This window comes from Thamnophis elegans, chromosome Z, assembly GCF_009769535.1.
Source record: "Thamnophis elegans isolate rThaEle1 chromosome Z, rThaEle1.pri, whole genome shotgun sequence".
Taxonomy (NCBI): domain Eukaryota; kingdom Metazoa; phylum Chordata; class Lepidosauria; order Squamata; family Colubridae; genus Thamnophis; species Thamnophis elegans.
In genome coordinates, this window is record NC_045558.1 from 77,958,523 (window position 1) to 77,982,751 (window position 24,229).

General features: G+C 35.5%; 1 protein-coding gene across 3 annotated transcripts in view; it reads left to right on the plus strand.

Annotated features, from left to right (window-relative positions):
* Nucleotides 1-24,229, plus strand: part of CUL1 (cullin 1) — an 86,439-nt gene that overhangs the window by 56,706 nt on the left and 5,504 nt on the right. For all 3 annotated transcript variants that reach the window (XM_032237679.1, XM_032237681.1, XM_032237680.1), the window contains exons 9-20: nt 2,371-2,501; nt 5,426-5,533; nt 5,617-5,723; nt 6,917-6,965; nt 7,353-7,484; nt 10,064-10,181; nt 13,243-13,319; nt 15,070-15,201; nt 17,327-17,419; nt 18,469-18,516; nt 18,595-18,677; nt 22,106-22,211. In XM_032237679.1, the coding sequence (XP_032093570.1) occupies nt 2,371-2,501; nt 5,426-5,533; nt 5,617-5,723; nt 6,917-6,965; nt 7,353-7,484; nt 10,064-10,181; nt 13,243-13,319; nt 15,070-15,201; nt 17,327-17,419; nt 18,469-18,516; nt 18,595-18,677; nt 22,106-22,211 (1,184 nt within the window). The remainder of the gene's footprint in view (nt 1-2,370; nt 2,502-5,425; nt 5,534-5,616; nt 5,724-6,916; nt 6,966-7,352; nt 7,485-10,063; nt 10,182-13,242; nt 13,320-15,069; nt 15,202-17,326; nt 17,420-18,468; nt 18,517-18,594; nt 18,678-22,105; nt 22,212-24,229) is intronic.

Consider the following 24,229-nt stretch of genomic DNA (forward strand, 5'->3'; position numbering starts at 1 on the left):
ACTTGGACTTCAATAAGGCAATTGACAAGGTGGACCATAACCTATTACTAGATAAAGTAGAAGAATGTGGGTTAGACAGCATCACCACCAGATGGATTCATAACTGGCCGACCAACTACACTCAACGTGTAGTCCTCAATGGAACTGCACCTACATGGAAGGAAGTATGCAGTGGAGTACCCCAAGGCTCTGTTTTACTCTTCAACATCTTCATCAATGATTTGGATGAGGGAATAAATGGGGAACTCATCAAATTTGAAGATGACACCAAGCTGGGAGGAATAGCCAACACTCCAGAAGATAGGCTCAAGATACAGAAGGATCTTGACAAACTTGAACATTGGGAACTATCTAACAGAATGAAATTCAATGGTGAAAAGAGTAAGGTTCTATATTTAGGCAACAAAAACGAAATGCACCGGTACAGTATAGGTGGTACCTTGCTCAATAGTAGTAACTGTGAAAGGGATCTTGGAGTCCTAGTGGACAACCATTTAAATATGAACCAGCAGTGTGCAGCAGCTGCCAAAAAAACCAACACAGATCTAGGCTGCATAAATAGAGGGATAGAATCAAGATCACGTGAAGTATTAATACCACTTTATAAGGCCTTGTAAGGCCACACTTGGAATATTGCATTCAGTTTTGGTTGCCACGATGTAGAAAAGATCTGGAGACTCTAGAAAGAGTGCAGAGAAGAGCAATAAAGATTATTAGGGGACTGGAGAGTAAAACATGAAGAACGGTTGCAGGAACTGGGTATGTCTAGTTTAATAGAAAGAAGGACTAGGGGAGACATGATAGCAGTGTTCCAATATCTCAGGAGTTGCCGCAAAGAAGAGAGAGTCAAACTATTCTCCAGGGCACCTGAATGTAGAATAAGAAGCAATGGGTGGAAACTAATCAAGGAGAGAAGCAACTTAGAACTGAGGAGAAATTTCCTGACAGTTAGAACAATTAATCAGTGAAACAGCTTGCCTCCAATAGTTGTGAATGCCCCAACACTGGAAGTCTTTAAGAAGATGTTGAATAGCCAGTCTGAAATGGTATAGGGTTTCCTGCCTAGGCAGGACGTTAGACTAGAAGACCTCCCAGGTCCCTTCCAACTCTGTTATTGTATTGTATAGTCAAGAAAAACAAAATGCACAGGTACAGCATAGATGGTACCTTGCTCAATAGTAGTAACTGTAAAAGGAATCTTGGAGTCCTAGTGGACAACCATTTAAATATGAGCCAGCAGTGTGCAGCAGCTGCCAAAAAAGCCAACACAGTTCTAGGCTACATAAACTGAGGGATAGAATCAAGGTCACGTGAAATGTTAATACCACTTTATAATGCCTTTGTAAGGCCACACTTGGAATACTGTATCCAGTTTTGGTCGCCAGGATGTAAAAAAAGATGTTGAGACTCTAGAAAGAGTGCAAAGAAGAGCAACAAAGATGATTAGAGACAGATGGATTCCAGCAGGCACTACTGCTGGTTCGCTCATGTGCGTGCCACACACTTGATGTGCGCTGTGAGCACATGCAGAGTACAATTAAAATTCTGCGCATGCGCAGAACTGAAAAACAAGATGGCAACGTCTATGGCTCCGCCTGGAGAAACCGTTCGGGAGCATGGCATGCCTGGATCGCTGCCAGTTCCAGAGACCCAGGCTGCTAAACCACTACCGGTTTTGGCCAAATAAGAATTGGGTATGTCTAGTTTAATGAAAAGAACTAGGGGTGACATGATAGCAGTGTTCCAATATCTAAGGAGCTGCCACTATTCTCCAAAGCATCTGAAAGCAAAACAAGAAGCAATGGATGGAAACCAATCAAGGAGAGAACCAACCTAGATCTAAGGAAAAATTTCCTGACAGAACAATTAATCAGTGGAACAACTTACCTCCAGAAGTTGTAAATGCTCCCACACTGGAAGTTTTTAAGAAGAGATTGGATAACCATTTGTCTGAAGCATATCCTGGTGTAGGATATCCTGCCTAAGCAGGGGGTTGGATAGAAGACCTCCAAGATCCCCTCCAACTTTGTTATTCAATTCTTTTGAAAACTATTAGCTCTGATTATTATTATTATTCCTCAAGCGCTTTATCATGAAATTGCAAGTTTTTAAAAATAAGTTTTGTATTCTCTCTTATTTTTATGTCAGTTTTATGTTAAACTGTATAAAATACAGTTTAATATTGAAATGAAGATGTTCTCTCTGGCATTTTGCTCTCTGAGACTAGATGCATTGTTTTGAATTTAGAGTTGATTATTTTAGTATATTTTCAGATCTTAATCTCTTTCTAATACTTGAGTTAATAACTGAGATGGTGACATAAAATATTAATGCAAATTAAAATAAATCTTGTTTTCTTTTTTCTCCCAGATTTAGGACGCATGTATAATCTTGTTTCTCGAATTCAGGATGGCCTTGGAGAACTGAAAAAACTTTTGGAAACTCACATTCATAATCAGGGTTTAGCTGCCATTGAAAAATGTGGAGAAGCTGCATTAAATGTGAGTATTAGATTGACCGTGTGTTTTAAATTCATATTATATTCATTAGCTCGTGATTTCATCTAAAGGGGCATGTATATACATCATGATATCAAAATTTTAGGACTGTATATGTAGCAGTCAAGAATGAATCATTCCTTATTCAAAATTTATTGAACCATCTTGCTACTTACAGTCTCCTTTCTATCAAATGATTAATGCTCTGCTATGAAAATCTGTTAATGTAAACATTTAAATAAGCATGTTCAAATTATTCCAGTAATTCTTTGTGCAACTCAAATGTTTTGCTTTTAAAAACTTGAAAGGAATTTTCAACTACATTCATTTATAGAAGCAGAACAATAATAATTATTGATAGGAAAGAATATTTGTAGCTCAGGATTCAATTATGGGGTCCTTGATACTCTCTGAAGACAGCAAGGTAAGAGATTGCTAAGAACTCCACAGTAATAATTGTAATAGGGGAATGAAATGTAAAATTGGGAAATGAAATGTAAAATTATTGCATGTCTCAGTTGAAAAGTATATTCTTGACTTTTTTTCTAGAGCATATGTTACATTAGCAATAAACTATTTTCTTTTTTCACTTGGAATAAATAATAGAATAAATAAGTAGTTTTCTTCAATAAGAAAACATGAAAATCTTAAATTGATATAAATGTAGCATTTATATTAGAAAGCAGGCACATAGCTAGAATTCTAGTCCGTGGTCTTTGCCAAATATATCAAATTTAGGCCAGTTTTTTTCTGATGATGGAAGTATCTGCCAATGTTGGTATTTCCTGAATGGATCCATGCAGGCTGCAATGAAGCTATTGCTGTGGCAGCAATAAAAGGAGGAGTCGTCCATATTTGCACATATATGTTTCTTTTAAATTTACACTCTGAAGAAGGTAATGTTTCAATCTTAGAAAAATAGTATTTCAAGCCATAATAGCAGTAAATACAATAATTATAAGAGTTGAAGAAAAATATTGCAATTAACAATGAACTAGTGTTATTTCTAGACATGTTTTAAGAAGAGTTCAAAACAGATTGAAGAAGTTGTAGCAAAAATTATCAGGGATTTGCAAATCAAGTTCTAATAGCTATAATTGAGGTAATTGCATACAAGTAGTTCTTATTTAATAATAATAATTGAGACTGGAATTTGTCTTTAGAAGTGACGTGGTCATAGTGGCCATATCATTTAGAAATGATAATTCCTGCAGTTCCAGTTACTGTTGTTAAGTGAGGTGCATGGCACAAGTGCAGGTAATACGGGGTAAGATATATAAGGATCCATCTGCAGGTGACTGCTGTGGGGCAGGGGGAAATGCAAGATGTTCTTGTGCAGCATGAGCACAGCAGATGGCTGCTGTGGGATGGAAAAGATTGCAAAGGTCTGCAGAAAAAAATACAGACCTGCAGTAGTTGCTACCAAATGAAGGAGGACATGCAGTGGTCTGGCATAGTATAAGCAGACGAAGATATAGAGTGGATGCTGCTGGATACGGAAGATTTACTTGAGCAACTTGCAACCTTCCCTGCTTGCTTCCCCATTAACTTTGCTTGTGTGTTTCATTTTTTCCCCATTTTGAGCACAAAGTTCAGAAATGATTTTTCAACTGAAAGCAGAATCTTTTTTTTAATTAAGACAGTTCTGTCAGCTCCACCAACTCTTATTACATTTACCATCCATTCTTCCATTGTGGGAATTGGTATGTCTTTCTGTCTCTGGTCATACAAATTTATTGCTGTATTTAACTTATATAATTACAAAATCTCAAATTTTCTTTCAAGATCTTTTACATTAGACACAAAAGGAAAACTATATTCATTTAAACAGTTTTCTGGATTAAAATAAAAATCTAGTGTCAGTATTTATTTGCTTTATCACAAATCAGTTGAGATCCAGTTTGGTCTAGTGAGTAAAACACCAAACAAGGTAGGTGACTTTGAACCAGCCACTCTCAGCCCAGGTCACCTCACAAGGTTGTTTTTGTGGGGAAAATAAGAGAAGGAAGTAGTCTATTTGCCACCTTGTTATTTATAAAAAAAAATGCTGAATAAATGAATAAAAATTCCACCAGAGATTATAAAAAATGCCATTTTTATAATAGCATTTTCAGCATATATTTGAATTCCTTTGTACCTTTTTAAAAATTTCTCAGTCATCAAATACCAACAGTATTAAATCATTGGGGAGGGAAGGATTTCTTAATTATACAGTTTTACAACAGAACCAGTTATGCCAGTGGGACAATAGACTTTCCTTTACTCTTAATGAACAAGAAAAACATTCATCTGACAGACTGAATTTGGATTCATACAATGGGTGAAGGTTGGCCTACATGATTCTTTATAACTTGTTTAAAAATTCAAATATACCAATTCTGTGTGTTAGTAATAAATCCGTGATTCTCAAACATTTCAGGCCCAGTATCCCTTAACATTATTAAAAGAGATTAAGAACCTCAAAGTGGTTTATGTGGATTACATTTACCTCTATTAGTATTTTGGAAATTAAAACTTATTAAAGTTTTAATATTTAATAAATATTTATAATAACAATTATTAAATATTTGACTTTGTAGAATCCAGGAATTTCAGGAACTTGAAACCATAATTTAAGAACTGCTGAAATGAGTTATTAGAAATGGACAAACTGATTTAATTTGTTTTGATATAATAAAATGGGCAAGATTTTGTGGAATGAGCATATGTTATTATCCAGTAAGAACAGGTTATCTTGGTGGTATTATAATCAGAAGCTTTTTGTTAAAAGAAATACACTGGGTTTCAGTAGAAGTTATATGTCTATGTAAAATGTTAAGCTTTTATTTACAAGTCAATTTAAATAGATGAATATGAAAAGATTTCTCCAAAGTATGCAGTTAAAAGAAATTAGGAGAGTTTATCACTGCTTTCTTTTTAATTTTTAGGATCCAAAAATGTATGTACAAACAGTGTTGGATGTTCATAAGAAATACAATGCACTAGTGATGTCAGCTTTCAACAATGATGCTGGTTTTGTTGCAGCTCTAGACAAGGTAATATGTTTAAGTACTTTATCTATAACTAGCCAGTGACTAATTTTGGAAATGTCTGAACATTTCATTTATATATTTAACAGGCTTGTGGTCGCTTCATAAATAATAATGCAGTAACAAAAATGGCACAATCATCTAGTAAATCTCCAGAATTGTTGGCACGTTATTGTGATTCTCTGCTAAAGAAAAGGTACATATTTTGGAGAAAGTTTTATCCTCTAATTTCCTAGATTATTCCCCATTTCACTGATATCTCACTTTTAAACATTACTGCCTATGATTATTTTTTTTAAGTTGCCCTGGAAGCTACAGCTATTGTAAAATTTCAGAGACTAGATTTTAATTGCATTGCCTGCCAGCAGCATATTCTTTAGCTAAGTTCATTGTCCTTGTTTTAGTAAAATGTTACTATATAGCAAAGAACCTACATCATTCTGTATTAAGTTCTTCCTTGTTTACTTGCCAATTTGCTAGAGATTCTCCCCGCAGTAAATTAAATAGGATGTTTCACTACAGACCAAATACTGAGAACTAGGAATTCCTACCTAGATTAGTGGCCGGATTATTAGCTTTCAGTTATCAAAAACTGAAAGCTGCTTCAACCAGGGATTTTGTTGTATTATACTTCCATGTTTAGTGTGACAGTGTTCTTATTGTCTTAAGATGTATTCTATTCAGGAATTATTTTTTAAATGGAAAACAATTAAAACTATAAATAGATAAATAGGTGGAATGTAATTTGCTCTTGTCGCAAAAGCCATTGAAAATTGTTTTATTTGTTTGTTTATTAAATTTTCATCCTTGCTTTATTACTTTACAAATAACTCAAGACATCAAACATACATAATACTTCTTCCTTCGCCAGTTTTCCCCACACCACAAAACCTATGAGGTGAATTAGGCTAAAGAGCATGTTCCAAGTCACTCAGCCAGCTTTCATTCTTAAGGAGAAACTAGAATCCACAGTCTCCTGATTTCTAGCCAGCACTTTAATCATTCCCTTAAAGTGGCAAACTAGAATACTTTTATATTTTTTGGTTTGAGCGTAATTTATTAAGAATCAAAGGAGTGCAATGTACTTTTTCTGGTTGCAGATCAAAGTAACAAAACATTTTGTTGGTGACCACAGATTTAATTATGGAAAAATTTTCTCTTATAAAATAATGCAATGGAGGGCTTGTTTATTTACAAAATTGTTGTTATAGTAGATATGATTAATCACAAAAGAACCTTGTGGATTAGGAGGCACACACACACACACAAAACCTAATGGATTTGAAGACACTATATACATATACACAAACACACACACACAAACATACACAAAAATTGAAATAATGGGCTTGCTGGATCATAACAATTTTAATGCCCTTTTGACTGTAGCTCAAAGAATCCAGAGGAAGCGGAGCTTGAAGACACACTTAACCAAGTGGTAAGTTTATGTGTAATTATGTATACATAATTATGTATAATTTTTGGAAATTGGTTTACAATGATAATTGGAGCTGGACTCAATAGGATAACATGATTTGCCTTGAATCCTTCTTGTTTCTATAATTAAAGCACTTATTTATATGTGATACTTATACATTATCCATATTACTCTTAGTTGATAATTATTTCAAGCAGGAAGTATGCTTTTACAACATACTTAAAAATACATAGTAACTTAAAGTATATAGTTCTTTTTATGTAAAACAAAATATATAAATATTTTTTAAAATATATAAAAATAATTATGTTTTGTTGAGAGAAATATGAAGTTGGCTGTAAAGGTCTTGTTCTAAAAATAAATACTAAAAATTCATGCTTCTTCTAGATGGTGGTCTTCAAATATATTGAGGACAAAGATGTGTTTCAAAAATTCTATGCCAAAATGCTGGCAAAGAGGCTGGTACACCAGAACAGTGCTAGTGATGATGCTGAAGCAAGTATGATTTCCAAATTGAAGGTGTGTTTCTCTTTTGTTTATGTGTCTTTTATTGCTTATATTTGCCAAAACGTCATGTACCAATGATACTCATAAACTATATAAACATGTATGTATTAATTGAAAATATCTAAAGACATATGGTAACTAAATGAATATATTTAAAATGATTTTCTTTTGTTTATTACAGGTAATCCTCGAGATACGACAGTTCACTTAGTGAGCATTTGAGGTTACAACATAACCACCCACCCACCCAAGTTCTTAAACACTGTCCAAAAGTTGTGAAAGTTGCAGCACTACAGCAGTCATTCACCTTTAGGAACGACCACACAGGCACTGAAACATTCGTCATGCCTATTATCTCCTACCTCCGCCAGGTCTACACAGGCACTGGGTCTGTAGAGACCCACCTTTGTAAAGATCTAGCAAGCCTTTGCTTGCTTCAGACATTCGGTGCCTTCACAGCGAACAGAGGCCTAAAGAAATGTGAGATCACACAAGATGAATAGCGTGAGATCTTGCGCTATTGATCTTGCATGATCTCATACTATTTTAGGCCTCCTTTCTCTGCAGATTGAGGCCTGGACAAGGTCTGCGGCAAAAGACTTTGCAATTAGAGGGAAGGCTTCGGTTTTTAAGCCCTCCCTTTGTTTGCCGTTTCCTTGCCACAGCCTGCAGGGGTGAGAGATTGCATCCCTGTAGGCTCTGATTGTCCTTGTAAAAGCCTTTGCTGGCAAGGATGGAGCCTGGGAGAGGCCGGTCCATCCCTCTTGGGCTCTGTTCTTTCTGGCAAAGGCTTTTTGCAAAGGCTTGCCGAAGCCTACAGGGAGATTGCATCCCTGTAGGCTCCAGTCATCTTTGCAAAATGCCTTTACTAATAAGAACGGAGCCCAGGACGGACCAGCACCCCTCTCCCAGGCTTTGTTTATGGCAGCAAGGGCTTTTTGCAAAGATGATCGGAGCCTATGGAGATGCAATCTCTCTCTAGGCTCCTATCGTCTTTGCAAAAAGCTCTTGCTGCTAAAAATGGAGCTGCATCAAAAATTGAGCCTGGAAGGGACACAACAGCGGCTCCGTTTTTGGCAGCAAGGACTTTATGCAAGGCTCCTATCATCTTTGCTGCCTCGTTCCTCCCAGGCTCCGTTTTTGGCAGCAAGGATCTTTTGCAAAGATGATTGGAGCCTAGAGGGACATTGAATACCCCTACACTTCAATCATCTTTGCAAAAAACCCTTGCCGCCAAAAGCACAGCTGCTACCGCATCCCCTCCTGGGCTCCGTTTTTGTTGCGGCTCCATTTTTGGCAGCAAGGGTTTCTTGCAAAGATGCTTGAGTCTAGAGAAACACAATCACCCTCTAGATTTCAGCAAGCCTTTGCTCAAGGTGAAATCATGGCAGAGATGCTGGAGAGGGTAGCTCATCGAGATCTTCAAAAGGTAAGTGGACTCATTCAGGCAGGATTGGTGAGGGGAATCATGAGATATCTCAGTGGGTTGGGGTGGCCTTGGGTGATTGGAAGCTCTAGACCCCCCATGCTCTTCCCCACCCTAAGATATCTTGTGCACTAAAGAACCTGCGCATTTGATTAGCAAAGGCATGGGCAAAGGCAGAGAATTTTCACGTTCATTTAACATAATTCATTCCAATGAATCCTCAGGTTACAAATGTAATTGACAGGCTCCATCTCGTAACTCAAGGATTACCTATATAGAATAGTTTTCTTCATGTTTAATCTATCTCCCAATACAAGAAATTGATTCAAATTGTTCATTATTGTTCATAATAAACATTTATTTTCAAGTATTCCTACGGTAGGCTAAATAATTTTTTATCTTGATACATTCAGATTTTTAATGTTATGTTTGAAAGCTAGATATTTTGCACTTCACAAAAATAGTTATTGTTCACATCCATGTTTTTGCTTTGTTTTATTTTTTATTCAGAACAGCTGAATAAATGGAACATGAAAATTGAACATGAATACTAATCTATTTAAATCAGTTTTTAGACTATCATTAGTTCTCAAAAATCTCTTAAGCAGAACTTTATATTTTCAAAATGTGTGTTGGCCTGTCATACACAGAATTTAAGAGTGCATATGTTTACATGCTTATGAAAGAGTAAACAACCATTTGTTGTTGATAAACATGTATTGTTTTTGGTGAGCTTTTAAATTACCACAAGTGAACAGGTGATTAAAATAATTGTTTTTATTGAGCTTTGGTTGTAATTTCTCCATAAATCTATTATTTTAAATAATTCAATAATTATAATAACTTAAGGTGAACCATTTTATAAAGAATTGCTAGCTGCAGGTAGAAAACGTGTATACTATAGAAGTAATTAAACAATAAATTTATGTTGACTTTTGGTGGTCAGATCAAGGCTGAAAATTTTCTGCACTCAGATGCTAAAAGTAATTAAATTGCTAGAAAATTCTATTTGTTTATTTCAGTCATATTAAATCTTAACATAACTTTATTATTATTATAGTGGTTACATTGTACTAGAGGACTTATAGATAAGATTTTTCTGTAGTGTGTGCATTACTTTATCTCAAAATGTATAACTTCATAATTGTTCTGTGATTCATTATAGCAAGCTTGTGGCTTTGAGTACACATCCAAACTTCAAAGGATGTTCCAAGATATAGGTGTAAGCAAAGACCTGAATGAGCAGTTCAAAAAGCACCTATCCAATTCAGAGCCATTGGATTGTAAGCAAAGTTAAAATTTATTTGTTTTCAAACCTGTAAATTAATATACATTTTTATAGATTGATGAAAGTGAATAGTATATTAATGAAGGAAGTAGTCTTCCTTACAAATCAATCCAATATTGAAAATTATATAAATGGATTTAAGATTCTATCTATCAGTAAGATGCTTCTCCAAAAACAAAATAAGAAGGGCCCAAATTAGGCATGGGAAAAGAACATTTGTTTTAAAAGCGTTTTAGGAAAGAGCTGATATTGCAAGCAGTGAAAAGGATCAAAAACTACAGCAAATTTTTGTTCTGTAAGACAATACTTTATATAACTTTAGTTGATTTGCTTTGAACTATAAGAAATGCCAACTTCAATTTTTAGAAAGTGTCTTATCAGTAATTATACTGCTGAGAAAAAGAAAGAAGGTTAGGGTGTGGGGAGAGATTAGAAACCAAACATCGACTTTTATGTGCAAGACTGTTCTGATACTTAGGATACAATTTTAACTTAGAAGTGTGTTAATCTAAGTGGTTTTACACCAAATGCCAACAAAAAGGGTTTCTCCAGTCAGGCTCAGTTCCTAGAACTATACACTGTATGCACAATTATTAGACAAGTTGTAATTTTGAGGATTAATTTTATTATTGAACAACTACAGTGCACTCTGTCAATCTAAAATGTTAATGAATCTCAAACCTGAATATTTGAGGAAGTAAAAGTGAGGTTTTGGTTTTCCTAGGAGAATATCTATGTGTGCACAATTTTTGGGCAACCATTATTATGAATATGATTGTAAAACCTAACTATTATTGCACAAAAAAATTGTACCCAGATGACACACTGTTTAATGGACTGTTTGTATCAAGATAAAATAAAAAGTTAAAAAAAATAATTATTCAATAATTTATTAGTGTGTAGAAGTATTACGCAACTAAATGAGAAATTTCCCATCTTACTCATTTATTTTCATCTATTAAAGGGAGAATAATAAAACTCAAAATTTACAAACAAACATTTCTGACATTTCAAAAAAAAAATCAGTGACCAGTATAGCCACACTTCTTTTCAATAACAGTCATTCCATTCATGGAGTCTATCAGTTTCTTGATCTGTTGACGATCAACTTTTTGTGCGGCACCAACCACAGCCTCCCAGACACTTTCAGAGAGGTATCACTGTAAATCTCCCATTTAAGAAGGGCCCACAAGTTCTCAATAGGTCGGGTGAGGAAGGTAGCACGTCATTATTATTTCATCTTTTAAGGCCTTTACTAGTTAGCCACGCAGTGGAATACTTCAATGCATGTGATGCATAAATATTATGGTCATCTTGAAAGATTACTACTGCTTGAAGAAAGTGTCTTCTAAAAAGTGGCAGTGGGTTTGAGAGTTGATTTTGAGTCCAGCTTGAACCCGAAAAGGTCCAGCTATAGCTCATCTTTAATAATACCAGTCTGTACCAGTTTCCCACCTCCACCTTGCCGGCTCTTGAGTTTTAACTGGAGGTCTGTGCCTGTTAACTAATTTAGCCACTGACCCACCCATCCGATCCATCAAGAATCACTCTTGTGTCATCAGTCCATGAAACCTTTGAAAAAAACAGTCTTTAGATATTTCTTGGCCCAGTCTTGTCATTTCAACATGTGTCTTGTTCACATGTGGTCAGGTTTCAGCATTCCTTAACTTGGTCATGTCTCTGAGCACTGAATACCTTGTACCTCTGGGCAGTCCAGGTAGGTTGCAGTTCTGAAATATGACAGCACTGGAGGTAATGGGCACCAGGTAAATTCATATTTGATTTATCTCAAACCTTTGGTGCTTGATGTCTGCCTTTTTTTCTCAAAATGTTTTTTGTGACCCTGATGACTATTTGCAACAAAATGTTTGATGTTTCTGTGATGACGCCACAATATCTTAGCAATTTCAAGAGTGCTGCATCCCTTCGAAAGACTTTTTACCATTTTTGACGTTTTCAGAGTCAATTAATTTTTTTTTACCTATTTTGCCTAATAATTATGCACACCTTGATATAGGGTATTGATCTCCTTAGGCCACACCTTCCTTTATTACACAAATACATATCACCTGATATGCTTATATCCAATAACTATTCAAATTTAGAGGTGGAAAATATGAATAAAATGATAATATGGTCAAAGTAATAATTGTGCACAGTGTAGATATGCAGGTAGTCCTTGATTTACAACCATAATTGAACCTAAATTTTATGTTATTAAATGAGAATTTGTTAAGTGAGTTTTGCCCCATTTATGACATTTCCTGCCATAGTTATTATGTGAATCACTGCAGTTGATAAATTAGTAACCTGGTTGTGAATCTGGCCTATCCATCAGAAGGTTGCAAAAAGTGATCACATGACCCCAGGATGCTGCAACAGTCATAAATATGAACCAATTGCCAAATATCTGAATTTTGATCACATGATCATGAAGATGCTGTGAAGGTTGTAACTGAAAAACAGTCAGTCACTTTTCAGTGCTGTTGTAACTTTGAACGGTCACTAAACTGTTGTAAGTCGAGGACTACCTATACATGTTCAATTTTCTTGACAATTGTCCCTAAGTCAGTGTTTCTGTTGCTTTTTATTCTCAATTTTGTCTGTAGATCTAGAATTTTGAAGTTGTATCAGTACAAGTATCAATGAGGTCTGATTCTACTTACCAGTTTATATGATCTATAAATGTAGCTGGGAGTTATCACGTGGCTGAATTAAACATGGATAAGATCTTGCAAAACTGGAATATATTTAATTAAATATAGGATGCCTTGGACGTGGAATTGTGCAGTTAATATTTTTATTAGTTGAATTGATTGGATGATATTTGTAATTTACTTCAATTCTTGTGTTTTAAATAATTTCTATGCAATTTTTCTCCAATATATTTTACGATATCTTTGAAAATAAAAGACTCCTTATTTTTGTTTAATTTTAACATAACATTTCTTCATAGCATTATCTTTTCCTAACCAAATAATTGTTCATTTAATCTATTTTGTTGGTCAGTGATTGAAATAAAATTACTGACTTAACTGTTCATGTTTTTATATTAGTGGACTTCAGCATACAAGTACTAAGCTCTGGATCTTGGCCCTTTCAAATGTCTTGTGCATTTGCTCTCCCATCAGAGGTAAGACCATCTTAGTTTCTATATTTTAAGATATAGGGAGATTGTAATATTCTGGAAGGCTAATGGCAAGTTCTGGTTGAGGCATCTAGTAATGTCTTTTTTTTAATGTTTTTTTTTTTAATTTGTGACACATACATACGTGTTTTTAGTACTGTGAGCTCTATATACTGTTTTTCCCGAAAATGACAGGGTCTTATTTTCTTTTGTCCCATGAAATATGGCCTTGGGCTTATTTTCGGGGGTAGGCTTATATTTTTGCCCACACAAAAAATGTGGCAAGGCATTAGTTTCAGGACAGGTCATATTTTTGGGGAAACACAGTAGTCCCATCTCATCACATAATTGTACAACTTATTTGAAGGATGGATTTATTGATTTTGTCAATAGATGTTAGCATAACATTTTATACTTTCTTTTTTTGAGAGAGAGGGAGGAGGGGTCCTTTTTTGTTAAAAAGGAATGAGTATTTTGAGTTTTATTCACTTCAAAGTTTCCATAAGTTTTATAGTTGCAACAGTTCTTACGTTGCAATTCTAGAATTATATTTCACTATTGTAAACTTATGTATATGTAAGCCCAAGACTGGATCAGCTAAAATCTGAGAGCAAGTACCGAAAGACTCCTGAGAACTATCAATTTTTGGTTTTTTCTTTCTAGTCAGTATATTTTAGATCATTCTGCAACTTATTGTTGCTGGTCTTTAATGGCAGATCAGTCCATAATAAGATAGCAGTCTCTTTGATGTAATCATACATTATCCAATTAGGGCTTACCCATCTCTTTCTGCTTGTACCCTTTCACAGCAAACCAGCGATACTGACTATTTTTTTGTGTGTTCTTTATTTGAAGTTGAGTCCAAGAAATAGTTTGGACATTCTCCAGGTGTACTTTCTACTCTGTCTAAGCTGATTGTGTGGTTTCAAGCATAGTCCTATAAAGCAATATATTGATCTGCCCTAAAAGCTATAGAATCAGCATCTCCTAATACAATATACCTATAAACATGATTTAGCAATATGCTGAAAATCTCTCTCTCAGAATAGGCCAACAGGTATGGGTCCAAAAATAAGCCTTCTTTGCAGTTGTCCTAACCTTATGGAATAGCTTCTCTCCCTGTCTATCAAAAGTTTCTGAAAAGTGGTCAAGATGGTGATCTTCTGCTAAGCTTTAGGAAATAAGGAAAAAGGTGAGGTGCAGCTTTTTCTGCTGGTTTTAGTTGCTGATTGTAAATCTTATGGAACTTGTACTTTTTATATTGGATTATAAGTACTATAGCTCCCATGATAACTCTGGAGTTGCTACATAATTAAGGCCTTCATTCAGTATTGCTAGGCTTTTTGAAAACACCCATTTTCATGTTAAATTTAATATTTTTCACATACTTTGCTAATGACAGTCCGTTTTATGTCATCTATGTCAAGTAGTATGCCACACTGGACTCTGCTAGACTCAGTAATGGATTGTATGATTGTCAATTAATAAAGAAAAAGAACTATCAAAGCGCTTGTTTTTGTTTAGGAATTAAATGTACAATCTATTGTAGATGGCATGCTTTCTCCTTAAAAGAGTACATACTCAGCTGAGTGTTCTCATAGCCAGTTCATGTTTAACTGGCACCAAAATCTTCTGACAAACCTTGCTGAATGACATCAACAATAATTGGCTCCAATTATTGCTCCATTTCTCTACTCTGCTTAAGACTGTAAATGTAAATATGATATGGTTTGGTTTGATTTGATTTGAAATGCAGCTGGAGCGCAGTTATCAGAGATTTACTGCTTTCTATGCAAGTCGTCACAGTGGCAGAAAATTAACATGGTTGTATCAGCTATCCAAAGGCGAACTAGTTACCAATTGCTTCAAAAATCGATATACTCTACAGGTAAAGTACACTGTGATTTGGTTAAAAACATATTCAAGTAAAATGTTAAGAAATTTGTTTTTTTCTGATACTATATCTTGAATTTGGAAATTTTGCTAATATTTCTGTCTTCCCTCCTGCATTTTATTTACCTTCTCTAATATATATTTGTTTAAATAAGTACACAAAATATGTTGCTAATATATACTAATATTAATATTCACATTAATAATATCATAATATAATCAAATATATATGTTTAAATTGTGTAAATAAGCCACTTATAGATAAAATCCCTTGAATAGTTAGTCTGCATATACAGTGCATTCAGAAAGTACTCAGACCTCCTTCACTTTTGTCATTTTTGTTATGCTGCAGCCTGATTCTGGCGTTGTTGAAATTCAATTTTTTCCTCATTAATCTACACTCAGTACCCCATAATGTAAAAACAGAATTTTAGACATGTCTGTAAATTTATTAAAAAGGAAAAAACTGAAATATCACATGGCATACATATTCAGTTCCTTTGGAATAATCCTTAAAATTTAGGTCAGTACCTTCCAGTGCTCTTGTTGCTGACCTGTTTCTACACTTTGATTGGAGTTGACCTGTGGTAAATTAAATTGACTGGTCATTATTTTGAAAGGCACACACCTCTCTGTAGAAGGCCTCATAACTGACAATGCATACTGTAGCAGAGCAAAAGTCATGAGGTCAAAGGAACTGTGCAAAGCTCAGAGACAGGATTATTGCAAGGCACAGATCTGGGGATGCAATAAAATTTATGCTGCACTGATGGTTCCTCAGAGCATAGTGACCTCCATAATTCTCAAGTGGAAGGTGTTTGGTACAACATTGACTCTTCTAAGAGCTGGTTGCATGGTTAAACTGAGCAATCAGGAGAGAAAGGCCTTAATAAGAGAGGTGAAGACCCTAATGGTCACTCTGATTGAGCTTCAGAGATCCTGTGTGAAGATGGGACAGAGGGTTTCAGTGACAACCATCATTGGAACCCTCCACCGATCTGGGCTTTATGGCAGAGTGTATAAACAGAACCTTCTCAGTGCAAAATGCATAAAAGCCTGCTTGGAATTTGCAAAATAGCATCTGAAGTACTTTCAGACTCTGAAGAACAAGATTATCTGGTCTGATGAAACCAAGATTGAACCGTTTGGCCTCAATTCTAAATGTTCTGGAGGAAACCAGGCACTATTCATTGCTGCCCAATATCATCCCAAATCCCTTGCCCAATATCACCCCAACAGTGATCATGTTGTGGGGGTGTTTTTCAGCAGCAGGGATTGGGAGATTGGTCAGGGTTGAGGGAAAGCTGAATGGAGCAAAGTACAGGGATATCTTCAATGAAAACCTGTTCCATAGTGTTCAGGACCTCAGTTTGGGCAATTCACTTTCCAACATGACAACAATCTTAAGAATAGAGACAAGACAACACAGAAGTGGTTTAGGGACAACTTAGAATGCCCTAGAGTGGTCCAGCTAGAGCCCTGACTTGAACCCTATTGAACATCTGTGGAGGGATCTGAAAATGGCTGTCCACCAATAATCGCCATCCTGACTGAGTGTGGGAGGATTTGCAAAGCATGACAGAAAATCTCCCAATCCAGGTGTGCAAAGCTCACCACATCATATCTAAAAAGATTTGAGACTGTAATTGCTGTCAAAAGTACTTCAATAAAAAATTTAGTGAAGAGTCTGAATACTAACACCTATGTGATATTTCAGGATTTTTTTCTTTTTTATTAAATTACAGACATTTGTAAAATTGTGTAGATTAATGAGAAGAAATTAATTTTAATAACAGCATAACAAAATGGACAAATGTAAGGGGAACTAAATGTTTTCTGAAAGCACTGTATGTATTTAACACTTACAGATCTTAGTCCTTTAGTTTTTTGCTTTCTTCTTGGTTGTGTAATCTGAAAACATTCACTGTACATGCAGGATTTGTCTATTATTGAAAATCTGATTAATAGGTATTTTTCAGCTTATATGAAATACCAAACAATACAGAAAGAATTGTTTAGTCTGAAAGCTAAGGTTTTATGTTGTTCTATTCACGCTGATAAATTTCTTCAAGTGAATTTTGAAATTCATTCAAATAAAAGTTATTTCTTGGCTTTTTAAGGCATCTACATTTCAGATGGCAATCCTGCTGCAGTATAACACAGAAGACGCCTACACAGTCCAGCAACTGACTGACAGTACTCAAATAAAAATGGTAAGGTTCATTTCATGTTATTATAGTTTTAATTATTGAGGAGTCTTTATTGTTCCACTTGCTACGTCCATTTATTTCTTCTTTAAATCTAGAATTGTAATGAGCACAAAACTTATCACTTTTCAATTTTTTCAACAACTTTATTACATTTTTTAAAAATACAGATGGAAAAAGGAAATGAAAGGGGAAAAAAGTTTAAAAAATGAGGAAAAAAGAAAGGCAGAGTAATAAAAAATATATAAAAAAGAGACTTCCAATTTTCCTCAATACAGATATACAAACTGTAGTATCAAATAATTTTTATTCTGTTAAACTTAACTAACTAACTAAACTAACTCTAACAGTGCAGTATTTCTCTTATCTTAAACAAATTTAGATAACTAATCATTAATTCAAAGATACTTATCCATCATTATCAACCAAGATTTAAAAAAATAATATCCAGTTTAAAAATGACCTGAAAAAAATCTTAAAATAACCAAAGTAGTCTGTTCCAATACCTCAATTCATTTTTTGCAATCCACTCTTTTGTTACTAACTTTTATCTCTGTGCACTGTTGCCTTACTAATGTAATCTTAAAAAATAATAATAAAGTTCTGTATTTCTTCCAGTTTTTTTATCTACCATAACAATAAATTTGCTTTCAAATTTATATGTGAAACAAATTTTGGGCCTTTATAATTGAATATTAGTTTTAAAACATTAATTATGACTAACATTTAGAAACATTTATTATAAATAAAGGTGTTTGGGTAGATATCTAGTGACAGTAGAATAGAATTTTAGTATGTTTCATAAAATCCCTGATTTTTTTTCTCAAGTCTAGAAAATTTTAAATATCATATAGCACAATTTCATTTCTCTTAATATTACATTCAACCAATCAAAGTTTTTTTCTGTTTAAAAGCAGTTTGTTCACATGGTCTTATAAATTGTAAATGCTTTAAATTAAATTCACTGGTTGCATATGTTCTTCACTATCATCTATAAAACCTATTAGAGAATTTAGGCATTGATTAACTGTTTTTTTAACCTTTCTGATTTTTAGGATATTTTGGCACAAGTACTCCAGATTTTGTTAAAGTCAAAATTGTTGGTAAGTGTTTTTATTTTGGGAGAGTGGTGAAATAATTTGTTAATATGTTCTGACATTGCTCTTTGTGATTTTTCATAGGTTTTAGAAGATGAAAATGCAAATGTTGATGAAGTGGAATTGAAACTGGATACTTTAATAAAATTGTACCTTGGCTATAAAAAGTAAGAATGATAGTTGAATAAAACTACCTAGTCAGAATTGTTTTTCTTAAGATAGTGGATTAAATATGTGAAAAGGTCTTTATTTATTAATAATTGCAGTAGCATGTTTGCATTTCTGTCAGAATACTGTTCCAACCAAAACCTCACAATTCTATATCAGTTTCATTCACTTCAAATGACTAGAATACACACAAACACAGACACAAATAGTAGAATAGAGTAGAATATATATAGAATATATAATGTATGGATTAGCGAAATGGATTTCTCAGCCATATACTGAAATTTGAAGGCAGAATAGGACCTGTATGAGATAAATTTGAAATATCCATTGGATTGTTCAAAGCTTCAAGAGGAAAATCAGTTCATGGTAATTGCTTTATATGAATAAAGATTGCAAAAATTTGAATGACATGCAAGAAAATGTCATTAAATCATTGAGATTCTTCACAAACCTTTTTGCTTAATATACTTAGATGGATAGAGAAATGCCAGAGTAAGATGCAGGTTTCAGAAAAAAATAAAGAGGCAAGAGATCAGTCATATAACAGAAGAGATATAAATGAGGAGAGAAGCTACCGTATTTTTAGGACTATAAGATGCACCAAAGTATAAGATGCAGCAAGATTTTGAAGAGATAATTTTTTTTTTTTAAGCGTTTGCCCTCCCTGGCCCCCAAGACACTTCCCAAACTCTCTGCACGCCCCATTTTTTGTGAAGGCAAAAAATGTGACATGGGAAGGGTGAGGGTTGGGAGGCAAAAAACGGGCTCGTTTTCTCTGAAAACTGGGCCTGCTGAGGGTATGGGAGGCCTATAGAGTGCTCCTGGGGGCTGGGGAGGGCAAAAAATGAGCACAAAACAGACACTTTTTCATGAAAACAGCCCCATCTTTTGCAAAAAAAACAGGGTGTGCAGAGAGTTTGGAAGGTCTGCAGAGTGCTCCTGGAAGCTTAGAAGGGCAAAAACAACCCATTTTTTGTGAAAACGGGCCCATTTCGTTCGCTTTCCCCCTCCCCAGCCCCCAGGAACAATTTGTAGGCCTCCCAAAGCCACTGCGTGTCCATTTTTGTGAAAAACGGGATGCGCGGGTCAGGATTTTGGGAGGCCAAAAATGCTGTATTTAGTGTATAAGACTCACCCAGATTTTCACCCCTTTTGTGGGGGAGGAAGGTGCGACTTATACACCAAAGAATATTGTATATAAAGCTTTTCTGTTTTGAAAATAGCAAAATAACACTGAATGTAGTAATTTCATTTATACACTAAATATAAGAGTAGCAGGATTAAAAAACATTACTGGAAGTCAAAACACTAAACTTAACCTAACTTGTATATATTAATACAAAACAGTTCTTGTCAGCCAAAAATAAAGGAGACAGTAGAAATTATCACAGTAAAAGTGGGAAAATGTGGAATACTATTAAATATGAACCTGCAAACTTAATAAAGTAACTTCTGAGAACCAAGAAGTCATGCTTTTTGTTTCTTCATAAATGAAGATGGATAATGTACTTAAGAAATAAATATCCTTCTCTATTGTCTCTATAAAAGTTAATTAGACAGGAAAGTGATCACAAGTTGGAATAAAATTTTGAAGGATAAGGTCACTTTTATGATAAAAATCACAATAATTAAAATATTTACACAGAAATGAGTGATAATCTATGGTTGTGGAAGTTTAGAACCAAGAAAAAAGATGGATGCCTTTTAATTAGTCTGGACATAGGCTCTAAGTTAGAGTTAAGGCCAATTGAATAGACCAAACTAACACAGATGAATAGAATAAATGTAATTGTAATTAAAAATGTAACTTTTTGAAACCTACATCGGAAGGCAGTATTTTTAAATTATTCAGTGGTTATGACTATTTTTAATCTATATATAATTAGCATTATTTAAAATAATTTAATTTACTAGATTTTTCGGAGTATAAGACACACCTTTTTTCCTCAAAAAAAGAGGCTGAAAATCTGGGTGTGTCTTATATATCGAATACAGCATTTTTTGACTCCCGAAGCTCCCCACCTTCACCAAAATGGCTGTGCATACCCTTATGGAGGCTTTCAGAGAGCTCCTGGGGGCTAGGGAGGGCAGAAATGAGCAAAAAACGGCCCGTTTTCTGCCCCACCCAGCCCCCAGCAGCACTCTATAAGCTTCCATAAGCTATGCATGCAGTTTTTTTTTTCACAAAAAATGGGCCTGTAGTTGCAAAAAACGGGCTATTTTTTTCTCATTTTTGCCCCCACCCAAGAAGCACTCTGCAAGCCCCCCTCCCCCCGACTATTCATGCCTCTTTTGGAAAAAATTGGCTCATTTTTGTGAAAATCAGGCCTACCCCCGAGGAGCACTCTGCAAGGCCCCCAAGCCTATTCATGCCTTTAAGAAAAACGGGCCGTCTGGGAGATTCTCTATTTCTCTCTCTCTATCCCTTTATCTACCTACCTAACTACTCTCTCTCTTTCCCTACTATCTACCATATTTCTTTTTCTATATCTATATATTTCTCTTTCTCTATTCCTCTCCCTACCTACCTACACACACACTCTCTCCCTACCTACCTACTGTATTTCTATCTATCTATTTCTCCCTTTATCTACCTACTACCTACACTCTAAGAGCCAAGGTGGCGTAGTGGTTAAATGCAGCACTGCAGGCTACTGCTAGATCAGCAGGTCAGCGGTTCAAATCTCACCGGCTCAGGGTTGACTCAGCCTTCCATCCTTCCGAGGTGGGTAAAATGAGGACCCAGATTGTTGGGGGCAATATGCTGACTCTCTGTAAACCGCTTAGAGAGGCCTGAAAGGCCTATGAAGCGGTATATAAGTCTATTGCTATTGCTATTGCTCTCTCTATTTCTCTCTCCCTATTTTCTCTATTCCTTTATCCACCTACCTACTGTATTTCTTTCTCTTTCTCTCCCTGTCTATCCCTCTACCTACCTATCTACTTTTTTTAAAAATTGCCTCCTCAAAACCTTAGTGCGTCTTATATTCCAGTGCATCTTATATTCTGAAAAATGCGGTACTATAAAGATTGCTATCAGTACATATACTTGTGGAAATGTTTGTTTCAGTTGAATTTGGTCATAATGTAGGCAGCACAAAGCAATTGAGATACTATCTTCAAAGCTCATTGATTAGTATGCTTGTTTTGTGTTTACGTGCTTAGGAGAGAATGAAAGTTTAAACAATGGATAGGTCACAGTCCAATTTTAAGATATCCTGTTTGCAAACATTAATTTTAAGTCTTCTGGGAAATAAGAAAAGATACAACTATGGATTACCTAATGCAGCATTCAACAGAAAAAAGATTCCTGCCTTTGTTAGATTAATTCTGTTGCCTTTCATAACATGTTTCATCCTAAGGTTTCTATAGATCTTCATTTCTGTTTTGTAGAGCTAATTATTTACCTAAATTTTCTTGGCAGCAAAAAATTACGCGTTAATATAAATGTGCCAATGAAGACTGAACAGAAGCAGGAACAAGAAACAACACACAAAAATATAGAGGAAGATAGGAAACTCCTGATCCAGGTACTCGGGAATTTTCTGTGGCTAACAGTTTATTTAATAGTGCTGTTAAATAGAAATTTTCCCACAATAGTAAAGCTGTTAGTAACTTTTTATTGCTAGCAGTGTGGTAAATTCCCATTGAAATCTTCACTTCCCTATGCTGTATCTACAGGTTTGTTTTCTTGGAAAGAATTTAATCTCTTCATAAAAATAATTGACTATGGTTCCACCACAATACCGCAAAGCCCTTATCCGCGGAGACATAAGCACGAGTGCTAATCCACGCCGTCCGAATCGCTAAAGCAAATGCGACCTTACCGCGCTGACATAAGGGCGAGGGCAAATCCGCACCTTCCGAAGCAACCTAACCCTAAAGCAAACCCTAAAGCAAACCCCTAAACCTAATCCTAACCCTTACCTTAATTTAAATCGGCTTTCTGCCGCCGCGCTGTTTTAAAGCGCCCTTCTGTCGCCACACTGTTGTTGTGGCAGTGATGACGTGCGGTGATGACGTCGCGGCTTTAGCAACGCGGTTTTATCACCGCTATTTTGACGAGCACGGTTTTGTCGTGCCACGATTGACTATACATATGGTATTTGGATTATCATGGTCTACTTAGGCTAGTTCTTGAGATCCTCTTGTTTTCCTCATATATGCTGTCTAAGATATACTCATTGAATAGCCACTTTTTCGGCATGTTCAATCTTACAACAGCACTGAGTGAGTGTACTTGAGACTCACAGCATCCTCATTGTCATATAATCACCATTTGTAATTACCACTCCTACATGCAAAGTCAATGGCAACCACTTGATGTTATTTTTAAGGAGTCACTTAAATGATGTCAATTGTACTTGATGGAATTTGCATCACTAACTAGCATGGCCACATGACATTACACTTTACTGATGGAAATTCTGGTCCAAAATATCACTATTGGCTATCAGTACATTTGATTAACTATATTGATAGTATTCTTAGTATCTTACAAATAAGTTTTATTCTGTGTTGCTCTCCATCTGGGCAGGTCCAGCCAAGTTGTCTAGTGGAGTTTTACCTTGTTGTCTTAAGTTGTTTGAGTTTGAATTTTGAGGAAGTGCACAGTGCTTGAGTCTGAGTTTTGAGGAAGTGCTAGTTTGGGGGTATCTCGTGTCACTGGGTGGCTACCTGTCTGTTAAATTAACATCTATCATGGTTGGTTAAGATTGCCCAGGAAATGACCTGAGAGTTGGTTGAAGTGACAATAAGTTCAACCTGGAGTGATAGGGGTTCTCTTCTGTCTTGAAGGAGGCAGTGGTGCTTTCTTCCTCAGCAACAATCATTACACTTTTCAACTGCTTTCCAATAGTCATGAAAGACTTATAGAGAAGGTGTTGCAGCTTCAGAATGGAATGTCTTGAAAGAAAAAATGTTTCTTCCTGACTTATTAAGGCTGTGTGGGAGGGGTTGTGACCTTGAGTCTGGGTTGTAGTTAATTCATCCTTGAAAGGAGGAGTGGCTCTGCTAACTCTAAAAGAGGCAAGGGTGCACCCCTTCTCAAAAGATCATTGTTCAACTCAACCAAGTTTTCATTCAATTTCCAATGTTCCCTTGGAGAACGTTATGGAAAGAAGGCCGCAGGGCAACTCCAGAGGACCTGGATGGAGTGGATTATCTAGCTCTCCTCCAGTAAGGGTTAAGGCCAGGGTTTGAGATTGAAACAGTATTGATCATGGATAACTTCTGGCATGGATAAAGTGGTACAACACTCCTGACTTTCTTGATCTCTCAGTGGAATTAAAGAAAAAAACAAAAAACCAACCCTGGTGGTCATGATACCCTTCTGGGCCAGCTAATATTGATGGGAACAGAAAGATCAGATCTCGTTTCTCTCTCCTCTCTTATTTAACATCTACATGAGGCCATTAGTTTAGGTTATCCATTTGTTTAGAGTGAGATATCAATGTGTAGATAGCACTCAGCTGCATATCTCTAGTCAAACGTGTAGTCCTCAATGGAACTGCATCTACATGGAGGGAGGTATGCAGGGTTATACCCC